Source organism: Aulonocara stuartgranti (assembly GCF_965226115.1).
Source record: "Aulonocara stuartgranti genome assembly, chromosome: 11".
Taxonomy (NCBI): Eukaryota; Metazoa; Chordata; class Actinopteri; order Cichliformes; family Cichlidae; genus Aulonocara; species Aulonocara stuartgranti.
The window spans coordinates 18,356,287-18,374,116 of NC_138947.1; the positions used below are offsets into that span (position 1 = coordinate 18,356,287).

The 17,830-nt window shown below is 42.1% G+C and overlaps 1 protein-coding gene across 3 annotated transcripts; it reads left to right on the top strand.

The window, feature by feature from the left end:
- Positions 1 to 354: 354 nt before the first annotated feature.
- Positions 355 to 17,578, top strand: stk40 (serine/threonine kinase 40). Of its 3 annotated transcripts, XM_082552102.1 has the most exons (12): positions 355 to 591; positions 2,285 to 2,469; positions 3,742 to 3,868; positions 4,299 to 4,384; positions 5,376 to 5,519; positions 6,741 to 6,965; positions 7,295 to 7,347; positions 10,406 to 10,521; positions 11,707 to 11,851; positions 12,120 to 12,239; positions 12,412 to 12,490; positions 13,099 to 17,578. In XM_082552102.1, the coding sequence occupies exons 2-12, from the start codon at positions 2,464 to 2,466 to the stop codon at positions 13,315 to 13,317; spliced, it is 1,320 nt and encodes a 439-aa protein (XP_082408228.1). In that variant the 5' UTR covers positions 355 to 591; positions 2,285 to 2,463; the 3' UTR covers positions 13,318 to 17,578. The 3 variants fall into 3 exon arrangements, with proteins under 3 accessions (XP_082408228.1, XP_082408229.1, XP_082408227.1); XM_082552103.1 differs by lacking the exon at positions 2,285 to 2,469; XM_082552101.1 differs by lacking the exons at positions 355 to 591; positions 2,285 to 2,469 and adding an exon at positions 845 to 952.
- The last annotated feature ends 252 nt before the right edge of the window (positions 17,579 to 17,830 follow it).

The window sequence follows — 17,830 nt, forward strand, 5'->3', positions numbered from 1 at the left end:
CCCGCTTCATTGTGAGTACAATCTTGCTCAAATAAACAAAGGAAAAACCCATGATTTATCATATTATCTGTAATTAAGTTGCCAGCAAAACATGACATTGCAAACATCATCCTTCAGTATGATTTACAATAAGCCTCTTCAACTCTTATGTAATCATTTTCACTTTGCAACTTTTATGATGCAAAGATAATATTTTTTAAAATGCAAGAAAGAACGCTAATTAAATCTTAGACTGTCTGGCAGACAGCCTTGTAGCTAAACTTCTATTTGCATAGAATTTCATCATCACTCTGAAACGGCTATGAAAAAACTGTCTGCATTGGTCGAGTGCGGCTGTCAATCAAATAAATTGTGTGCGTCATTTCCGTTGTCAGGTGGCGCTGTCGCTGTGGAAAGATGCGATCAGCGAAGAGCGGAGGCTTTTCCTTAATTGCTCATTTCGGTAATAGAGGCTAAAAAAGCCGAAAGCAAACCTCTGTGGTGTCTGCTGTGTAAAACGAGAAGCGCCTCACATCTACCGCAGCGTTCACCGAAGAAATGTCCATGTTTTAAGGAGGCGACACAGATTTAACCCGGCGGTTTAGGCTCGAGGTAAGTGAGATGGTGACTACGTTGCTATCTAGCTTTTTGGCACGGCTAGCCAGCTGTAATGTTACCTACTTTGTTTAAATGGCCTGCCGCCTGCTCTGTAGCCTCGAGCTTGGCGTTAGCTCACATCGCTCGCCAGGAGCAACCATATTTAAACCTCTTGGGTACGCGAGAAGACACGTAAAGCAGCCGTATTTCAGCTAACAGCCGCTCAGTGTAGTTGTCACCGAAATACTAACTCCTTGTTGTGCTGTGTGCCCCCTTTGTGTAGTCGGTAGATCCGTATTTAGCCGAGTAAATCGATCATATTCGCTGCCGTACTAAGTTTGTATGCGTGCCTAACATTGGTTTTATGTCGCTGTCGGTAAGTGTACAATGTAAAAATAACTTGCCTTGTGGTGTTTAAGCAATTGCCGCAATCAAGCATTCATTTATTCGCGCTTTGCAGTCTGGTTTAGATGCGTGTACCTAAACGTTTGAGATCGTTCAGGTAGTTTTTGTTCAAAGAGATCTATAGAAGAGCCAGACATCAGCGTCTGGCTGCTGGAGTACTGAGCTGCCTGTAGAGTGAATTTGTCCAAGTTGCAAAGCATAACGTCAGCGCTTTACTCTACGACCCGTCTCGTTTACAGTGCTTGCTGCCAGGACTGAACGGTGTCCAGTCCAGACCTTGTGGTTGCAAAATGGCACCAAACGACGTGTGCGCGTTTGTAGTTATTTTTGTCAGGTGATTTGCAATGTGACCTTGTGTCCACGACGTTGGTGTATGGTCAAGGGCGTTGTTTTTGCCAGAATCTAGTCGGCTGCATCTAGGAGCAGGGGCAGCGTGTGAACGGATATCAGTAGCATTGCATTTAAGCATAAGGACTGGAGATCTGACCTTGGAGTTACTTTGTCTGTAACTGGCTTTGCATCTGTGCATGTGTTATAGCATACCTTTCTGCACGGTTTTACTTTGTAATGTTTACTACCGAAGTGCCATTTTGCTTTTTCTCCATCTCTGTACTACCTTGCTATCGCAGTTCAGCTTTTCTTGCAGGCCAGACAAGTGGCTTGGAGTCTGGGTGGGTGGATCTTGAGACACCTACGTGGTTGTTTTGTTCTGATACTATTTAAGGAGCCCACATTTCTCGTGGGCACTGGCAGCGTGTCTCTCCTCCTTTTGTGTGATATGATTCAGAGGTTTTATCTGTTCTTGTCCTCCATCTGATACAGGCAGAGGCAGCCTTGCTTACTAGATCATAGGCTGTGCAGAGAGGCACAGCAGTGTCAGAAAAGGAACCGTGTGTTGTCATCACGCTGAAGTAATTTAGGTCAGTGTGGATAAATTGGTTAAATTGACCTTTGCTTTCTTTGATGACTCAGGTTGGCTCCACAGTACTGCAGCTAGTTTTTAGTAAGTACATGAATAGCTTTGGGTTCATTTGTGTGTTGTATCTGCCTATGAGTCATTTTAGTGTTGTAGTTCAAGGTGCATAAGCATTTCGGCTTATTCGGTTGGAAGAGAGAGTTGCTCCATGTACTTATTTAACTCTTGCACTCATCCACAATTTAGTTTATTTTCTGGAAACGCTGGAAGCCCCGTGTACACGGTTCGTTCTGTTAGCTTCTTTGGCGGCTGCCTGAAAAATTAATTTCCTGCCCACAAGTCTCATAAATTGTAATGCCTAATTATCTGTTGCTTTGTGTCCTCTAGTGTAAGATGCTTTCTTACTACTGGGAGCATGACTTGGTGTCACTCTGGCTTGTGCCATAAATGCAGTCAGAAAACCTCAGCTCATCAGACTCAGTGGGTGATGACTAGTGGAGATGGAGACAGATGGGCGAGAGACATGATGATGACACTGTCTGCTGTCTGGGATCACAAAAAGCCTCATGGAAGTGAGAATTCATACCAGCTCTACTGACTGCCAACTGTCCTGCCTCCTCTCTGCCCAAAAAAAAAAATTACTAACTGGCAGTGGTGCACGATTAGTTTTGAAACAGGAAGATGGGCAGGTTCATTAAAAAGAATTTTCTGGAGTTTGTCAGATGCAAGATTGAGATATTCTAAAGCTTTTTGGGTCTCCATCAAACTTTAAAAGATGTTGTATAATATAAGATTTTTGTGTGTGGGGAATCTCTGCTGTGGCTCAAATATGCATACTACTTATCAGTGACATTTAACGTAGAGATGCGACACTCAGATATATCGCTTGTATGTGGACATTTTGTGTGAGCTTTTCTATCTCTAAGCTGCACCTGCCAGAGGCTTGTGCAGACTCTTATCGGTGTCATCGCTTAGACTTTTAAGGCTCTCTGGACGACAGCTGGGTGAATCATTCCTCTCGGTTCAGGGCACTACTTCCCTGTTATGGGAAACGGATGGGGTTTCATTACATAGGAACTCTGTATCAGTAAACAAAACATGCTGCATACCTCTTGCTCTCTGAATTCTGGGAGGCAGATCAGATCTGCTGTGTCAGTTAACGTAGTTTGTGCAATGATGTGTCACACTCTCTCTGCTTTTTCTGGCATGTGAATAAAGTTCCTATCAGGACACTTTATTTTATTTATTTTCCCCCTCTGTAGTTAGAATATATCCGTTCAGATAGTCCTGGCTGTACAACAGATTTAGAGCGGAAGGATTTTCTGAATCAAGTCCACTGCAGCAGGAAAAGCTAAAGATTAAAGTATTAATCGGAAAAGCTTCCATTTTAAACAGTATTGTGCAAGTGGCTCTAATTTATGTGAAAGTGCTAGCTGTTTAAATTGCAGATTTTGGCACATTAACATAGGCTGTTGGAGATTGAATCTGAGGTGTTACCCTTGCCACGAGCAGCTATTAGTCGGAATGGTGCTGTAATGGCCTCGCATTGACACTGAGGTGTCGGTAACTGAGTGTGGAATATTTAAAGGTGGAGGTGCTACAAAGCCTTCCCCATTGTTCTTTCTACCACAGTCTGCAGAACTATTGCTAAGTTTATAGTAGATATGTTAAACATGTATCACTAGTTTTAAAAATACAGACTTGATTATAGATGAGTAGTACATGACCTCTGTTCAATTTGCTTTGTTTTTTTTGGTTTTTTTCCCCCCCAGTCAGATGCATGCACTTTCCCTTTAACCTGACGGTCTTTATCTGATGTGCTAATCAGATTTATTCCCCTGTAGAGCTCCAGTATGTCTAAGCGGCGCTCGTCGGAGAGGGGGGCTGGTGAGACATCAGGCAGAGCCAGCAAGCTGCAGAGTCCCGGGATATCCGGTAGTAATGCCAAGAGAGCTGGGCCCTTTATTCTTGGTAAGGACACTAGTAGTGTTTGCTCAGTTCTGAAAAAGGTTGAAATGTTGGCTGGATGAAATTTCACCTAGTGTGCATTGTAAATATGCTTCACATGAATACAGGAAATAGGGGGGTGTCTGTCTGTGTATGAAGGGCCTAAGACAAGAATTTGAAGAATTTTTGCAGATCGTCATGACATTGACTAGAAAGGTCTTAGTCTGTTTGAGCAACTTTATTTCCTCCCATTGAAAAAATAATTTCTTTCCTATACTATAAAATGTACATTGGACACAACTCTTCCACTCTTTGCAATACAGACTTCCAAAGAAAACGTTACACTTGAGGTGTTAATGGGTAAATGCAGCCTTTAATGAGTGGCAGTGAGAGCACACACGCTTCAGCATGTAGCCTTTTGGTCATGCAGCTGTTCCCTTTCGTGTCCTTGCAGGGCCTCGCCTGGGCAACTCACCAGTGCCGAGCATAGTGCAGTGTCTGGCCAGAAAAGACGGCACAGATGACTTCTATCAACTCAAAGTAAGCCTGTCTGGGTAGAAATGTTGTTGTTTTGTGGTGTTTTGAGTTTCTTTCTTACAAACATATGACTCAATTAAGATTGGGCATCTTGTTCAAAACAAAGCTACGTCACCTGTAGACACCTAAACTTTTGACCTTCCTTTTGTTGCTGTTCATTTTATTGCCCTGTTTAAGTCTAGCAGTCAGTTTACTGGGACTGTTCGATGTTTGTTAAACAAGTGGGGAGCTTTACAGTTGAGTGGAATGAGGGTTTGCGCCACCTGTAATGTCAACTTTTAAACCTCACAACCCTCCGTCATACGTATGACACAGAGCTTGTTTACTTCATTGACCTGAGTCCAGCTCGACCCTGTTTACTCCAGAACTTGGTGACTTAAGTCATTAAATGTTTTGTTTTAGGACTGAAGAGTAAGCAATTAAAGTGCGCCTTTTTTGGGGGGGCGGGAACGCTATCTGTGCCTTTAGCCCTTTTCTATTAGTACCTACTCAGATGACTCGCCATAGTTTTCCGGGTTTTCCATTAGGTCATAGTACCTCGTACCAGGGACTAAAGTAGTACCTGCTCAGCCAGGGTGCCAAAGTGATCAGAGGAGGTGGAAAAAATGTGACGCTGTCACCAATTGGCTGATCAGTGGTGTCGCTCGATGAGTCATGAAAGCATCTCGTTCACGAAAATCAAAACCACCTTTTTAAACCTGGAAATCGGGGAAAAGGTTACAAAAAACATTTTGTGATCCCAGAGTCTGACGAGAAGCCACAGACCAAGCAGCAGATATATAGTTGCTTCGACGTCCATCTAGTAACGTTGGTATCGCATAGCGTCACGGGACACTTGGCTGTGTTGCTATAATGACGACCACACACATTAGGTGCTACTCGAAAGGAATGGGAAAAACCTGTCGGGTTGATCCGAGTAAATGCTAATGGAAAAGGGGCTTTTATAAACTCTTGTCTTGGGGCCTAATGTCTGCTCTGTGTGTGGTTACTGCAGATTTTGACGCTGGAGGAACGAGTAGACTCTGCCAAGGAGACACAAGAGGAGAGGCAGGGGAAGATGCTGCTGCACACCGAATACTCACTTCTTTCTCTGCTGCACAACCAAGATGGTGTGGTCCACCACCATGGCCTCTTTCAGGTAGGCTGAGACTTGAGTTGAGTTGCTTTTTGCTTTTGTCAGTGTGGAGGGATAAAATGTTTCTTAGTTAATGTTAGGAATATAAAGTTTTTTTGTTGTCTTTTTGTTTGTATGTTTTTCAGTCAATATTTGCTTTAACTGTTGTGCAAATAAGATATGCTAATGGCATCAACCTGTGTCGTCTATTTTGAACCACTTATTGATTGGTCCTTATTTGGCATCTAGTTATGGCTGAATTTGTCCTCATTGTAAAGAGGTCTAAGAATTTAAAACGCTTTATTGATTTATCTACAGTGAAGTTTGTTTGGCTGGCAAAGAAGTGTCTAATATCCAAAACTATGAAAACTTTCTGCCAAAATGTTATTTTAAACATTGCACTGGCCTAGAACCTCACAAGCTGTGCATTAGTCAGCACTAGGTCGGCAGGCATTCTATATGTGGAGAGGTTTCTATCACTTTCTATTCATTTTAGAATATGGTTTCATTATGCAAGTACAAGTAACGGCATGCACTTATCAGCTCAGTGGCAGCAGTAAGCTTGTCAGCCAGCTGTTATTCTCTTATCCAAGTGGTTTCAAAAGAGAAGTGGGAGTGCCATTAAAACTATATTTATCTGCAGTCATCTTCTGTTTACACTCACATTTATTCATAATGACCCCCACCGCCCACCTACCTTTTCACCTGTCTTCCCGTCGGCGTCCTCTTAACGTTGTTATTGTTAAATCTCTGTCTCCGTTTCCTCTTGTCTCTTTCACATCCTGTCTCTTTCATTCTGCCTGTGTTCTCAGAATAGCTGCATTGAGCCATGCACTCTGATTCATTTAGGCTTGTGATATTGATTGGATTATTATAGTGCATCTGTGCTGTGAGAGGCTGGGTTTAATGTACTGTTTAAGAGGTGCTGACTGAATCTTAAAAAAAAAAAAAAAAAAGACAATCTGATACAAAAATCAATAAAGTGGTGTCTCTGCTAGGTGGTGCTGGAAGATGGAATCGCCTATGCTGGTCTATAGCACCCAGTGTTTCAGGGTAGATGTTGTCTTTATCTTGGGTACAGGCAGGCTGTTAATGGCTCCTGCGCTGCAATCTTTATTTCCAATCAATCTGTTAAATCTATTTGATCAGCTGATAGCAGAAAGCCCTTTTGTTTGCATGTGGTTTTGTTACCCCTTTTTGACTGGATATGCTGCATATTAAACGCATTACCTTTTTATTCTCCAGGATCGAGCCTATGAGATTGTGGAGGACACGGATGCTAACAAAATGCGCAAGATGAAAAAGCGTCTCTGCCTCGTGCTGGACTGCTTGTGTGCACATGACTTTAGTGACAAGACGGCAGATCTAATAAATCTCCAGCATTATGTCATAAAGGAGAAGCGCTTGAGTGAGCGGGAAGCCATTGTCATCTTCTATGATGTGGTGCGTGTGGTGGAGGCTCTTCACAAGGTAAATCTAAACGGATTGTGCTCGACTCATCGAAGAGCATTGTAAAGAATATTTCCCGTTGCACCACTCCAGTGTGTCTAAATGAAACTATGATTGTGCAATTTTCTGAGCAAACAGTTTGGATACTGCAATGTTTTGTCAACTGTTTAGAAAATACTTTTTTTTTCTCTCCCCCCCCCCCCCTTTCTATCATCATTTCTGATTACTCATTTCCTATGCTCCTGTGCCACTCCTAGAACAGATTGTTGTGATACGATTGATTCACAAAGCACAACATAACCTTTTTTTTTTCTTTTTTTTTTTTCCCCCCTACTTTTTCCTGCTTGCAGAAAAACATTGTTCACAGAGACCTCAAGCTGGGAAATATGGTGCTGAACAAGCGGTAAGATGTGCAGCTTTTATTTCAGCACGGCATGTTAGTTGGCCAGTAATTCCTCCCATTATAGTGGGTGAGTTACTTTAGTGTGCCAGGCTTCATTCTCTCGGCTCACATGTGCATTAGGTCTAAACTGGCTCCAGCAGCCTGCTTCCAGTGTATATCTGAACATCAGTACAACCAGAGGTCGTGTTCTTAGATTAAGGGCAACATCAGTATCAGGAAACGAAAGCCTCACCATTTTGTGCTTAACACTTCACCCATGTGTGTGACTTCCTATTGCTGGATTTGTATTTCTATTTTTTTTTTTTTCCTTTCTTAAAAATGAGAGGCAAACTGGGCACTGGTTATGCAGCATGCAGGACCTTAGGTGCACCTCAGGTCAGATTTGCCATGCAGAATGAAAAACTACTCATCTGTAAACCATTCAACTGTTTAGAAAAGTGTATTGAGGGGTAAAACTGCCCCCCCCCCCCCCCACACACACACACACACACACACACACACACACACACACACACACACACACACACACACACACACACACAATGGAAGTGCTATTTTTAGAGTTTAGACAATTGCAAAATGTTAAAGATGCATAAAGTTGTCTCAGAAAAAAGTTAAACATTAGGAGGACACAAAACCTCTTTAATTAAGGACTGAATGACTAAAGCTGACAGTGTTGTTCGGCCATGATCTGCAACTACTTGTACTGAGATGTCATGTACTTGGTTTATCTGCTTTATTGCACACTTTTTCATCTACTGCATCAGCACCCATAACAACCTGCAGTAGTAGTGATGAAACAATGTTTAGACCAGGGTAGGAGGGTGGTGGGGAGAGGAGCAGACGAGTGGAACACTCCGTCCCAGCTGGAGACAAAGGAGAGGCCTGCCAAAGGCCCATAGCTCAGAGCTGACTCACACCACCATGTACTGCACACACAGTCATCATTTATTTCATTATTTACACTACAATCCCTTTTCTGCATCTGTTGTCTGATCTATGCCCTTTTTGTTATATCATTTTTTTTAATCCATCGTCCGTCCGTCCGTCCCCCCCTCCCCATTTTAGGTTAATATTTTTATTTATATCTGTAGGTTGTCTTTTCTTTTTTTCCTCTTTGCAGTAGAGTCACCACTTGTATTTACAAACAATAGACTTCATAGCATACAAGTGCATCATACTTGTTGGTTGGCATGTTTCCTCATGACCCCACCCTGAGTACGTATGACTGTAATGTCAGTGTGCGATTTCAGTGCCAGCTGTTAACAGTATATTATGAATCCGTATTCAGGGTCACTATATTTAGATCTATAGGAATTCCTAATTTTAGATTCCATAGGCGTATGTGGATATGAACTACATAAATGTGTCTTTTTAAATTCTGTAAAAGCTGACAAACTCCTACTATAATTGATATAATAAAATGAAAATACAGTTGTATTAGACATGTAGTGGCTTTTGCATTGAAAACATTTTGTTACACAAAAACCTGGAACTTGGTAAGACCATTCAAATCAGTGGTTCCCATAATCTGCAAAATGAAAGTCTCTGAACAAGTTGCCCAGCGTGTAACCTCTTCTTGTCAGCTGGTGTATTATGATCAGAACATTGTGGGGAAGGAGAAGTCATGGGAGTTATTTAGGTTTCTGGTTTCCTGACTTGCCCTGGGTCACATGACCAGGAAGCAGAGATGATGTGGTCTCTCTTGCGTCCTCAGGGACCCTTGCCTCACGAAGCAAACATGCAATTTCATTTACCCAATCTCCGGTGCAAGAATAGAAGCCTGTGTCGTGATGCACACAGACAAAAGGACAGATCTCTCTATGAAGGAAGCTTTTATGTTGAGGGTCCTTGAAGCATTGCCCTCTGTTCCTTTGGCCTATCCTTGTGCAGATCACAAGGCTGCTGTGTGGTTACAGTGACTTGAATTACAAAAGCTGTTAAAGGGTATTGATAACATAAAATTCTGAAAATCAAATTGCGACTTTTTCATAGGAAGATTGGAGGATTTTAGTCAGAGCGTTTAGCCAGAATTGTCATGGGAATAGTGAATGAAAAACGAGGCAGGGTGTGAAAGTGAGAGAGAATAGGGGAAGCTGTTGACCTTAGGCTTCTTAGAAAGCGGATGTGGGTGAAGAGCATGATCCAAAGGACCCGAGCTAGTACACGATGGCTGCTTTTGTGTGCGAGTGCCCCCCCCCCCCCCCCCCCCCCCCCCCCCTTAGCGTGTTAGCCCTAGGAGTGATCGTGTGGGTTTGAAGTTGTTTGTGTACATATTTTAAACTTGAGCTTTATATATTCATTTAACAGCCCATCACCATGCAGGCTTAGTCATCGAAACAATTATTCTAAACCACAGGTTGACTCATGTTTGTCAAAGTGCAGCTTTGCTTTTTGCTTTTTTTCCCCCCCTTCCCTCTCTGCTAAAGGAACATAGTGCACAGTCCCTCAGTTTGCTCATGGCAAATTTAACTGCACTGAATCAAAGTCTCATTGGAGAAATCCTAGTACTACCAGGGAAGCAAAGTTAATCAAACCTGTAAAAAGAGTGAGTCTCTGAAGCACCACTGTATCTGGACTGATGTTGTTCTCATAAAGGCTGTAGGCCAATAATAGCTAACACCATACCATCGGTGCTTATTTGTATTAAGTATATTAGCTTTATGCATGGTTTCAAAATTGAGATTTGGCTACAGTTTGTCTTTGATCCAAAGTGTTCTGCAGTTAAGCCCTGTTGCTCTGAGCATAAAGTTGTTGTTTTTGTTTTTTGTTAAGATGCCAATACTGCATGTAAAAGCTTTCAACAACTTTTGCAGAGCTTGAAGCCAACTTTATCATTTGTTGTATTTTTTATTTATTTATTTAAATCAAGCCTTAGGGGCAAGACAAGTCTTTATTCCGTTAACTGAATGTGTTGTGTTAAGTCTGAACTGTGTTTTGAGCAAGATTGTTGAGAACATTAAAAAAAAAAAACAACAAAAACCCCCCTATCAATGGGAATATTGTGTTCACCGTTTGATTGAAAGCATTAACAAGTTTGTTTTGCATGTCCTCACAGGACTCATCGAATCACCATCACAAACTTCTGCCTGGGAAAGCACCTGGTGAGTGAGGATGACCTTCTGAAAGACCAGAGAGGAAGTCCAGCTTACATCAGTCCGGATGTACTAAGTGGTGAGTGAGGGTTTCAGGCATGGATTGTTTTTTTTTTTTTTTTTTGTTTTTGTTTTTTTTTTGTTCTTTGACCAATTGTACCAACTATCAGAAGTGAAATGGGTTTGCTTAGTGTGGGTGAAACAAGTGTGCAGGGTTTTTTGTTTGTTTTCCTTTTTTCCCTCCTCCCTCCAAATGCAGACTAGAAATGTCTGAGTAAAATTATGGAATCGTGATTCCTTCTCTGAAGCCAGATAGGAACTTTGTTTTTGTGTTGTTGGTTGTTTTTGGTTTCATAATGCTTAGCAGTCAGGTCTTGTGTTGGATTTTCCGGTTATTGAGCAACCCAGAGGTATGTTGCAATCCTGGACTGGCAAAAGCAAGAAATGGCCTTTTTGCTTTTATTTGAGTAATCGCAGTGATGTTGCATCCTACTGCTGTATGGTATGCATCTGCAAGGGGAAGCTACTTCTTTACTCTTGTTGCTCTGCTTTTTTGGCTTTTTTCCTTTTCCCCAGCTTGATGGTGCTTCTGTTAAAATTGCACACCCAAGTGCCACTATTAACGCCAATTCAAAAAGAACTTTAATTACTGATTTCCAATGCAAACTCTAGGACAGAAAACAAGAGAAGTATAATTTCAAGCGCAGTTCTTTCATGTCCAACCAGTCAAACTGTAGATAAAACCGCAGCGTGTATATCAGCATAACGTGACAGGCACACAATTAAACAGAGCTTCAGTGACTCATACAGTGATGACTCACTAGAGGGAAACTACTCCCATCTACCCTTTCCCCTCCCATCCCCTGCCTGTGTGTCACAAGCTTTAACATAATTGCCTGCTGCTGTTGCTGCCGACTCCCTGGCTCTAACAACAACACTGCCTATGGTCATGCACAGCCATGACACTCCACCCTCGCCAGCATCAGCTTCTCATTGTTGTTCTTCTGATTTAATGTCTCGTCTGGCTTTCAAAACATTTTTTTTTTTTAAGGTGCTTCTATTGGAAGTTTCTTTGAAGTACAACAGATGTGGAGTATTTGCTTATACTGTTAATCATTAAACCTCGTGATTTGATGGCAATTTAACTTGCTGAACAGTTGGTTCCTCCTCACAGGGCAAAAACTGACATTGCACCAATTGTCAACCTGTTTTCTGTTTGTCATGCATGCTAAATAGACCCTTATCCCCTCCTTCCTGCTTCCAGGTCGACCATATCGTGGAAAACCTAGTGACATGTGGGCGCTTGGTGTTGTTTTATTCACAATGCTGTATGGCCAGTTCCCCTTTTATGACAGCATGCCTCAAGAACTCTTCCGCAAGATCAAGGCTGCTGAGTACTCCATCCCAGAGTGAGCATTTATCTTTGTGGAGATTTAATTAAAGTGATCACATTAATATGACATTTTGCTCTGTTATTATTCTTTCATTCAAATTTGTTCTGAGATACAATCTTGCATTGTCTTTTGTTGTACTGCAGTAAAATCAAGGATTTAAATGCATTTGCTTTCGACAGCATTTTGATATTTATTTCAAACCTGACCTTGTAGAGGTTTTTGTTTTAGGTTTTTTTGCTTTAAAGAAAAATCTTGTCCTTTTCCCTTACACCACCATTTATAGGGACGGCCGTGTGTCAGAGAACACGGTGTGCCTAATCCGAAAGCTACTGGTGCTGGACCCTCAGGAAAGGCTGACTGCAGGAGAGGTGCTGGAGTCCCTCGGTGCCATCATTGCCTCATGGTAATTGCGCCACCTGCTGGATGTTTGAGTGAATCAGATGTTTTGCATTTTGTTTGCAGAGAAACGAAAAAATTTGACTTGCACTGCTTTATTTGCACATTTCCTGGTATTGGCTATAAACCATTTGCAGACAGACAGTTCCTAACGATTAATGTGTTATGTTTAATCACAGGCAGTCAGTTTCAGCAATGAGTGGCCCTTTGCAGGTGGTTCCAGATATTGATGATCAGGTCAATCACCCGGAACAAGAGGTAAGATCTTGGAGGAAAATTACATTTAAACTTAATAATAATGGATTGGATTTATATAGTGCTTTTTAAGGCACCCAAAGCCAAAGACCATACCACTATTCATTCACTCTCACATTCACACACTGGTGGAGGCAAGCTACAGTTGTAGCCACAGCTGCCCTGGGGCAGACTGACAGAAGCGAGGCTGCCATATCGCGCCATCGGCCCCCAACACCAGTAGGCGGTAGGGTAAAGAGTCTTGCCCAAGGACACAACGACCAGGACAGAGAGCCCGGGGATCGAACCGGCGACCTTCCGGTTACAGATGCGATTCCCAACCCCCTGAGCCACGGTCGCCCTAGGATACACAACTCAAAGGATACATATGCAGCAGGAGCTACATACTGAAAGTGGGTCTTAACAACATTGTAGCCACAGACCATAGGGAATTTGGGTGACCCAAAAGTGATGAATCACTTCCAGTTTGGACACAGCCAAATTGAGCGTCCTTGATGCAACTATCAAAAGTTGAATATTAAATTTTAGTTACAAAAATCTCTTTACACAATGTTGACTTTTTGCTACCACACTAACTGCAGCATATTGAACTGGATGCTTTCTTTCCTCAGGCCAAGGTGATAGAAGAGTCTTCGCAGTACGAGTTTGAGAACTACATGCGGCAGCAGCTGCTGCTAGCTGAAGAGAAGAACACTATCCATGAAGCCAAGAGCTTTCTCACAAACCGTCAGTTTGGCAGCATCCCACCTGTAAGGCGTCTTGGACACGATGCTCAGCCTGTCAGCCCACTAGATGCTGCCATCTTGGCACAACGTTTTCTGCGGAAGTAATCCCTCAATGACCAATTCTGGACTCTGGCCTCCCAGGAAGTAAAGAAACCTGCAGAGTCTAGAGAGGACTGGTGTAAACCCATTCCCCTCACCCACAAAATTGAACTTGCATACAGGAGGCCTGAGCTGATGTACAGACGGCCTTGTATGTAGGTGGGGTTTTGGCAGTCTAGGTGGAACAGATAGAAAGTGGGTACCAGAACAAACTGCCAACCCAGAACTTCACTTCTCCTGTCTGAATCCTCTTGTGAAACATGGCAAGGCCTGCAGGAAGATCTGAACCAAAGGTTCCTGTCTTCAAGTCGCCCACAGTCAGATCTCACTGTGCAGCAGACGTGATTGCATAGTTTCACACGGCCCCAACACAAGGCTCTGCCTGGAGTGTTGAAGAAACTATCAACCCTGTGTTCCTCCTCTGTCGAGGATGCCCTACTGTAACACTTCCCTTCCCAACCAATTCTGGATCCCCTGAGCAATACAGGACCAGAATCATGTAGCAACCCCCTTTCTTCCTAGTGGTAATGGTATTGCCTCAAGTCGGATCACTTGATCACAGATGTCACTTCTGTATACCTCCATTCCAACCTCCTCTCCTCACTCCTTCCTCTCAGTCTGTTTTCCTGTAATGTTCCTGTCTGTAACTCTGACTTCAAATCAATCTACCTCTCTGTCTCTCTTCTGTTGGTAAACCATGCTCACTGTTCTGAGACAAGGGATTGTAACAATTGAATCTTGATGCCACCAGTGACATAGCATTAATGTTTTCTGTCAGTGATAATGCTTTGAAACCTTGTCAGTGGTTTCAAAAATTCAAATAAGCTTTTTTAAATCATAATTAAGTAGCATTTATCCCTATATTTGCATTGAAGAAAGAACTGAAGATCAAAGTATGTACAAGCATCCTTTGGTATTTGCAGAATGCATTGTCTCCCGCTTTTGCTCATCCCTGTGGAAATCTATTTTTAGCATCTAGGCAGCTAGTGTGAGGTACCTGGAAGTTACAATGCCAAGAACTGAATGGGGGAAAAACTGTTGGCTCCTCCCTGCCAAGGCATATTGATAACGCTTCCACAGTGCCAGTATAGTGACGATCGGGCACTGTCTTGTTTCTATTGCCAAAAATCTTGCCTTAAAGTGCCCCTATTATCCTTTGTAGGTTTCCCTGTCCTTTTAGTCTTGCATGACTATTTCCATACATGTGAAATGTCTGAAAAGTTGGAGCCAAGTGCAGTTCAAGGGGAATTATTTGCAACTGTGGAAAATGGTGCTGATGAAATGCCTGAAACTCCTTGCTTATATTCCTCTTTCCCCCCCCTCATCTGCATTACTATGTAACACACTGCCATTGTGGCAAAGGTTTGGCATGACCTCAAAGGTCGAGCAGCTGTCTCAGCTACATGCAGACGCAGCCAGCTGCCTCAGTCATTACTTCCTTGCCAGAGTCGCTCCTGCTAACTAAAATGTCACAGCTATAAGCAAAGCACAACAAAAGTTCAGTTGTTCGCTGCAAGCGTGAAAACCGCTTTCTTTGTGTACTCCAGCATCTGAAGAAATTTGAACTTTTCTTCTTAATATTCACGCAGCCATAACGGTTAGGAAGTCGTTTATGTGTTTGGTGTTGGCATGGTGCCCGGCTAACTGTACTTTCCATTTTCTTCTCTTGGGCTCTGGTCATACTAAACTGTATTTTAATGCAGCTGTTTTCCCACTAAACATGTTGTCATGTGAACATGTTTCTGTTGCCACAAAATGGACTGAGTATAAATGGTGTCACAAACACAACCCCCGTGTGTAAATGAGCTGTCACTTTAAAGCCGTTTTCTGACCCTTGCTGCTCTGTACTACAGTTTCTATAAGCGCAATGTCATCTGACCAAAATCCCCTTTACCCAAGTTAGGCATGCATGTGATGGTTGCAAATACTTTTTCCAAGCTTTCACGGAAAAGAAGCAAAAATGTGGCTAAAGCTTTGTTACCACTCAGAACAGGCATTTGTCAAGCCAACTGACCAATGAGCAGGCTTAAGGAAAGGGGGCAAAAAAGGGGTTTCAGTGTAAGTAATGTACAGTGTGAAATTTACCAACCCATCCCACACTCATGCATGTGTGCGTGTGTGTGGACCATGTAAACCTGTTCTGTGGGCACTCCCTCTTTAAGGCCTGTAAATAAGTCTAATAGGGGCACTTTAAATTTACTTTTAGCCAAGGAAACCGGTACCCACAGGCTCATTCAGAATCAAATGGCTTCCAGGTATTTAACTTCCCTGTTTCTCTTTATAAAGACGGATTTGGGATAAGTGTTTCAGTATGAATGTGAATGTTTGACGTGTCCATGAGTGCATGTTGTCTTTTGGGCCAGGCGAAATGATGGTCTGAGGCTGTTAACTGTCTCAGACCATTTAAGCTATCCTCCAATCATTGTGTTCTGTTATCTGGCCTGCCTCAGTGGCAGACACTGTGAAAACTAGTGCAGGCTTTGCTAAAACCGGGCTTGACTGAATGTTTTAGGGGATGACATTAATGCTTTAAGATTGGAAATGATCACATATCTGTTGCCATTCTCAGGCCTCTCTCTTGTACATGCTTGTATTATCTTATGGCGTAGGCTCCTGGCTGGTAATGAATACTATAAGTCATAGAAAAATTCAAATACAGACTCAGATTTTAAGTTTAGTTGCTGGGTTTTCTTGGCATTCTTAAGTGTTTCTTCAAACCATGGCAAAGCTACTAACCAGTGACTGTTAGGCATTTGTGCACTGCAACTTGCCTTTGCATATTGGTACCTGCTTTCTAGGCTTATTTATATTCAAACTGATTGCATGAACTTAGGCTCTTGAATACTTTCAAATCTTTACTACTTCCCCTTGTAATTTCATACTTTTATTCACTTGTGTAGACTTTCTCCCAAATGCCTCCACTGGAGCTTGCATCACAGACATTGATTATAGATGGTCCCAAAAAAATTAAGTGACATTTCAGACAGTGTCACTTAACTTTGGGTCTGTTTCATTGATTTAGACCAGTGAAGCAGACCCCACATCTTTGCTTTAAGCGTCAGCTCCAACAGTGGTTCTGCTTTAACCCTGTTATTTTGATCCTTTTCTGCCCGTTCATGAAATGGTAGCATTTCTATTTTGTTTCCATTCTTTGTATTACTAAGTCTTTCTTTCCATTTTGCCATAATGTCTGTGATCACCTTAAGCTACACTAATGAGACTGACTTTTGCATAGTTCTATTTTTTAAAGAAAACAAAATGATACTTGCATGTTTTCCTTATTTTATAGGAGGGGTTGTTTTGTAGTGTTTTGTTTTTTCCTTTTCTTATATTTACCCCCCCAAAAAACTCCCTACACTTGCTGGTCAGTATGTAAATAATGCACCATCATGACTGCCCCAGTCATTGTATCTATTCCACCCCAGTGAGATACCAGCTCTGCTTCAACACATGGGATTGATGTGTGCTTTAGCTCACGTTGGCCTTCAAGTACCACATCTGGAGGCTGAAATGTGTAAAGACAGCTGTTGGCTTTCTCCCACCTCAATGTGAATTCCATGGGTTATACAGCAGTATTGTAGTAGTAATAGCATAGGTTCAGTAGTGGCTGTGGGGGTTTTCTTAGCACCATAACTACTGCTGGATTTTTACATTGATACTGTGGAAAGTGTCTTAACACCATCTCCAGTGACACGTCTACAGTTTAGTAACTCAAGAGTTGATGTTATGTCCCCTGAATCAGTGTTTCACTTTCTAGCTAGTGGTTTTTACCACATTCAATGTGTTTTACAGAGTTGTATTGGTAGATTGCATTGTGGACTGAAAGCATGGAAATTGTGAGAGAACTCTGTGTAAAAACACGTGATTATTGCAGGATATTTGGATTTGCCAGTAAAACAAGTTGTAGATGATTGGGTTCCAAAAAAATCTCAATCTAAATTGAAAATCAACCTCCCCAACTGAAAGTAAAAATTTTATACATTTTTTTTTTTTTCCCCCTCAAATTTAATTTTACCCTAGTTTTAAAGTTGTCAGTATATAACTGATGTATAGCTGACTGTTTCAACTGGAAACTTGGTGTAGGATGTGTGGCGTAGTTTAAACCCAATGGGAAAATGTGTTGTAAGCTGCTTGGTTGGACATGGGCATCTAAATACAGAAAACTGCGTAATTGTACAGATGAGAACGCGTTTGTATAAAAACATATTTTTCTACTTCATCAGATCTCTACATGCATGTCAGCAATAAACTTTGATATGGAAACATCCAGCTGTCTCATTCTTTCCCACTAGGTGGAGCAGTTAAAACAAAAACAAGACTGCAGTAGGGGGATTGTATTCTAAGTAGACCCATAAAAAGACTACCTCTCCTATATATTCTACCAGATTTGGACAAAAGAAATCTATAGAAAACTTGTACAACTGTTAGACGTCTCTAGATGTGCGGTTTCAGTGCGCCACCCGTGTTATAAATGACTCCCTTTGTACTGTCTCACTCTTGCAGTGACTGTGGTTTTGGA

What these genes read in the sequence shown, in the direction of transcription:
- stk40 (XM_082552101.1), top strand. An exon ending in AATATGGTGCTGAACAAGCG is followed by an intron (nt 7,348 to 10,405) that starts GTAAGATGTGCA and finishes ATGTCCTCACAG; the next exon opens with GACTCATCGAATCACCATCA. An exon ending in GGTGCCATCATTGCCTCATG is followed by an intron (nt 12,240 to 12,411) that starts GTAATTGCGCCA and finishes GTTTAATCACAG; the next exon opens with GCAGTCAGTTTCAGCAATGA.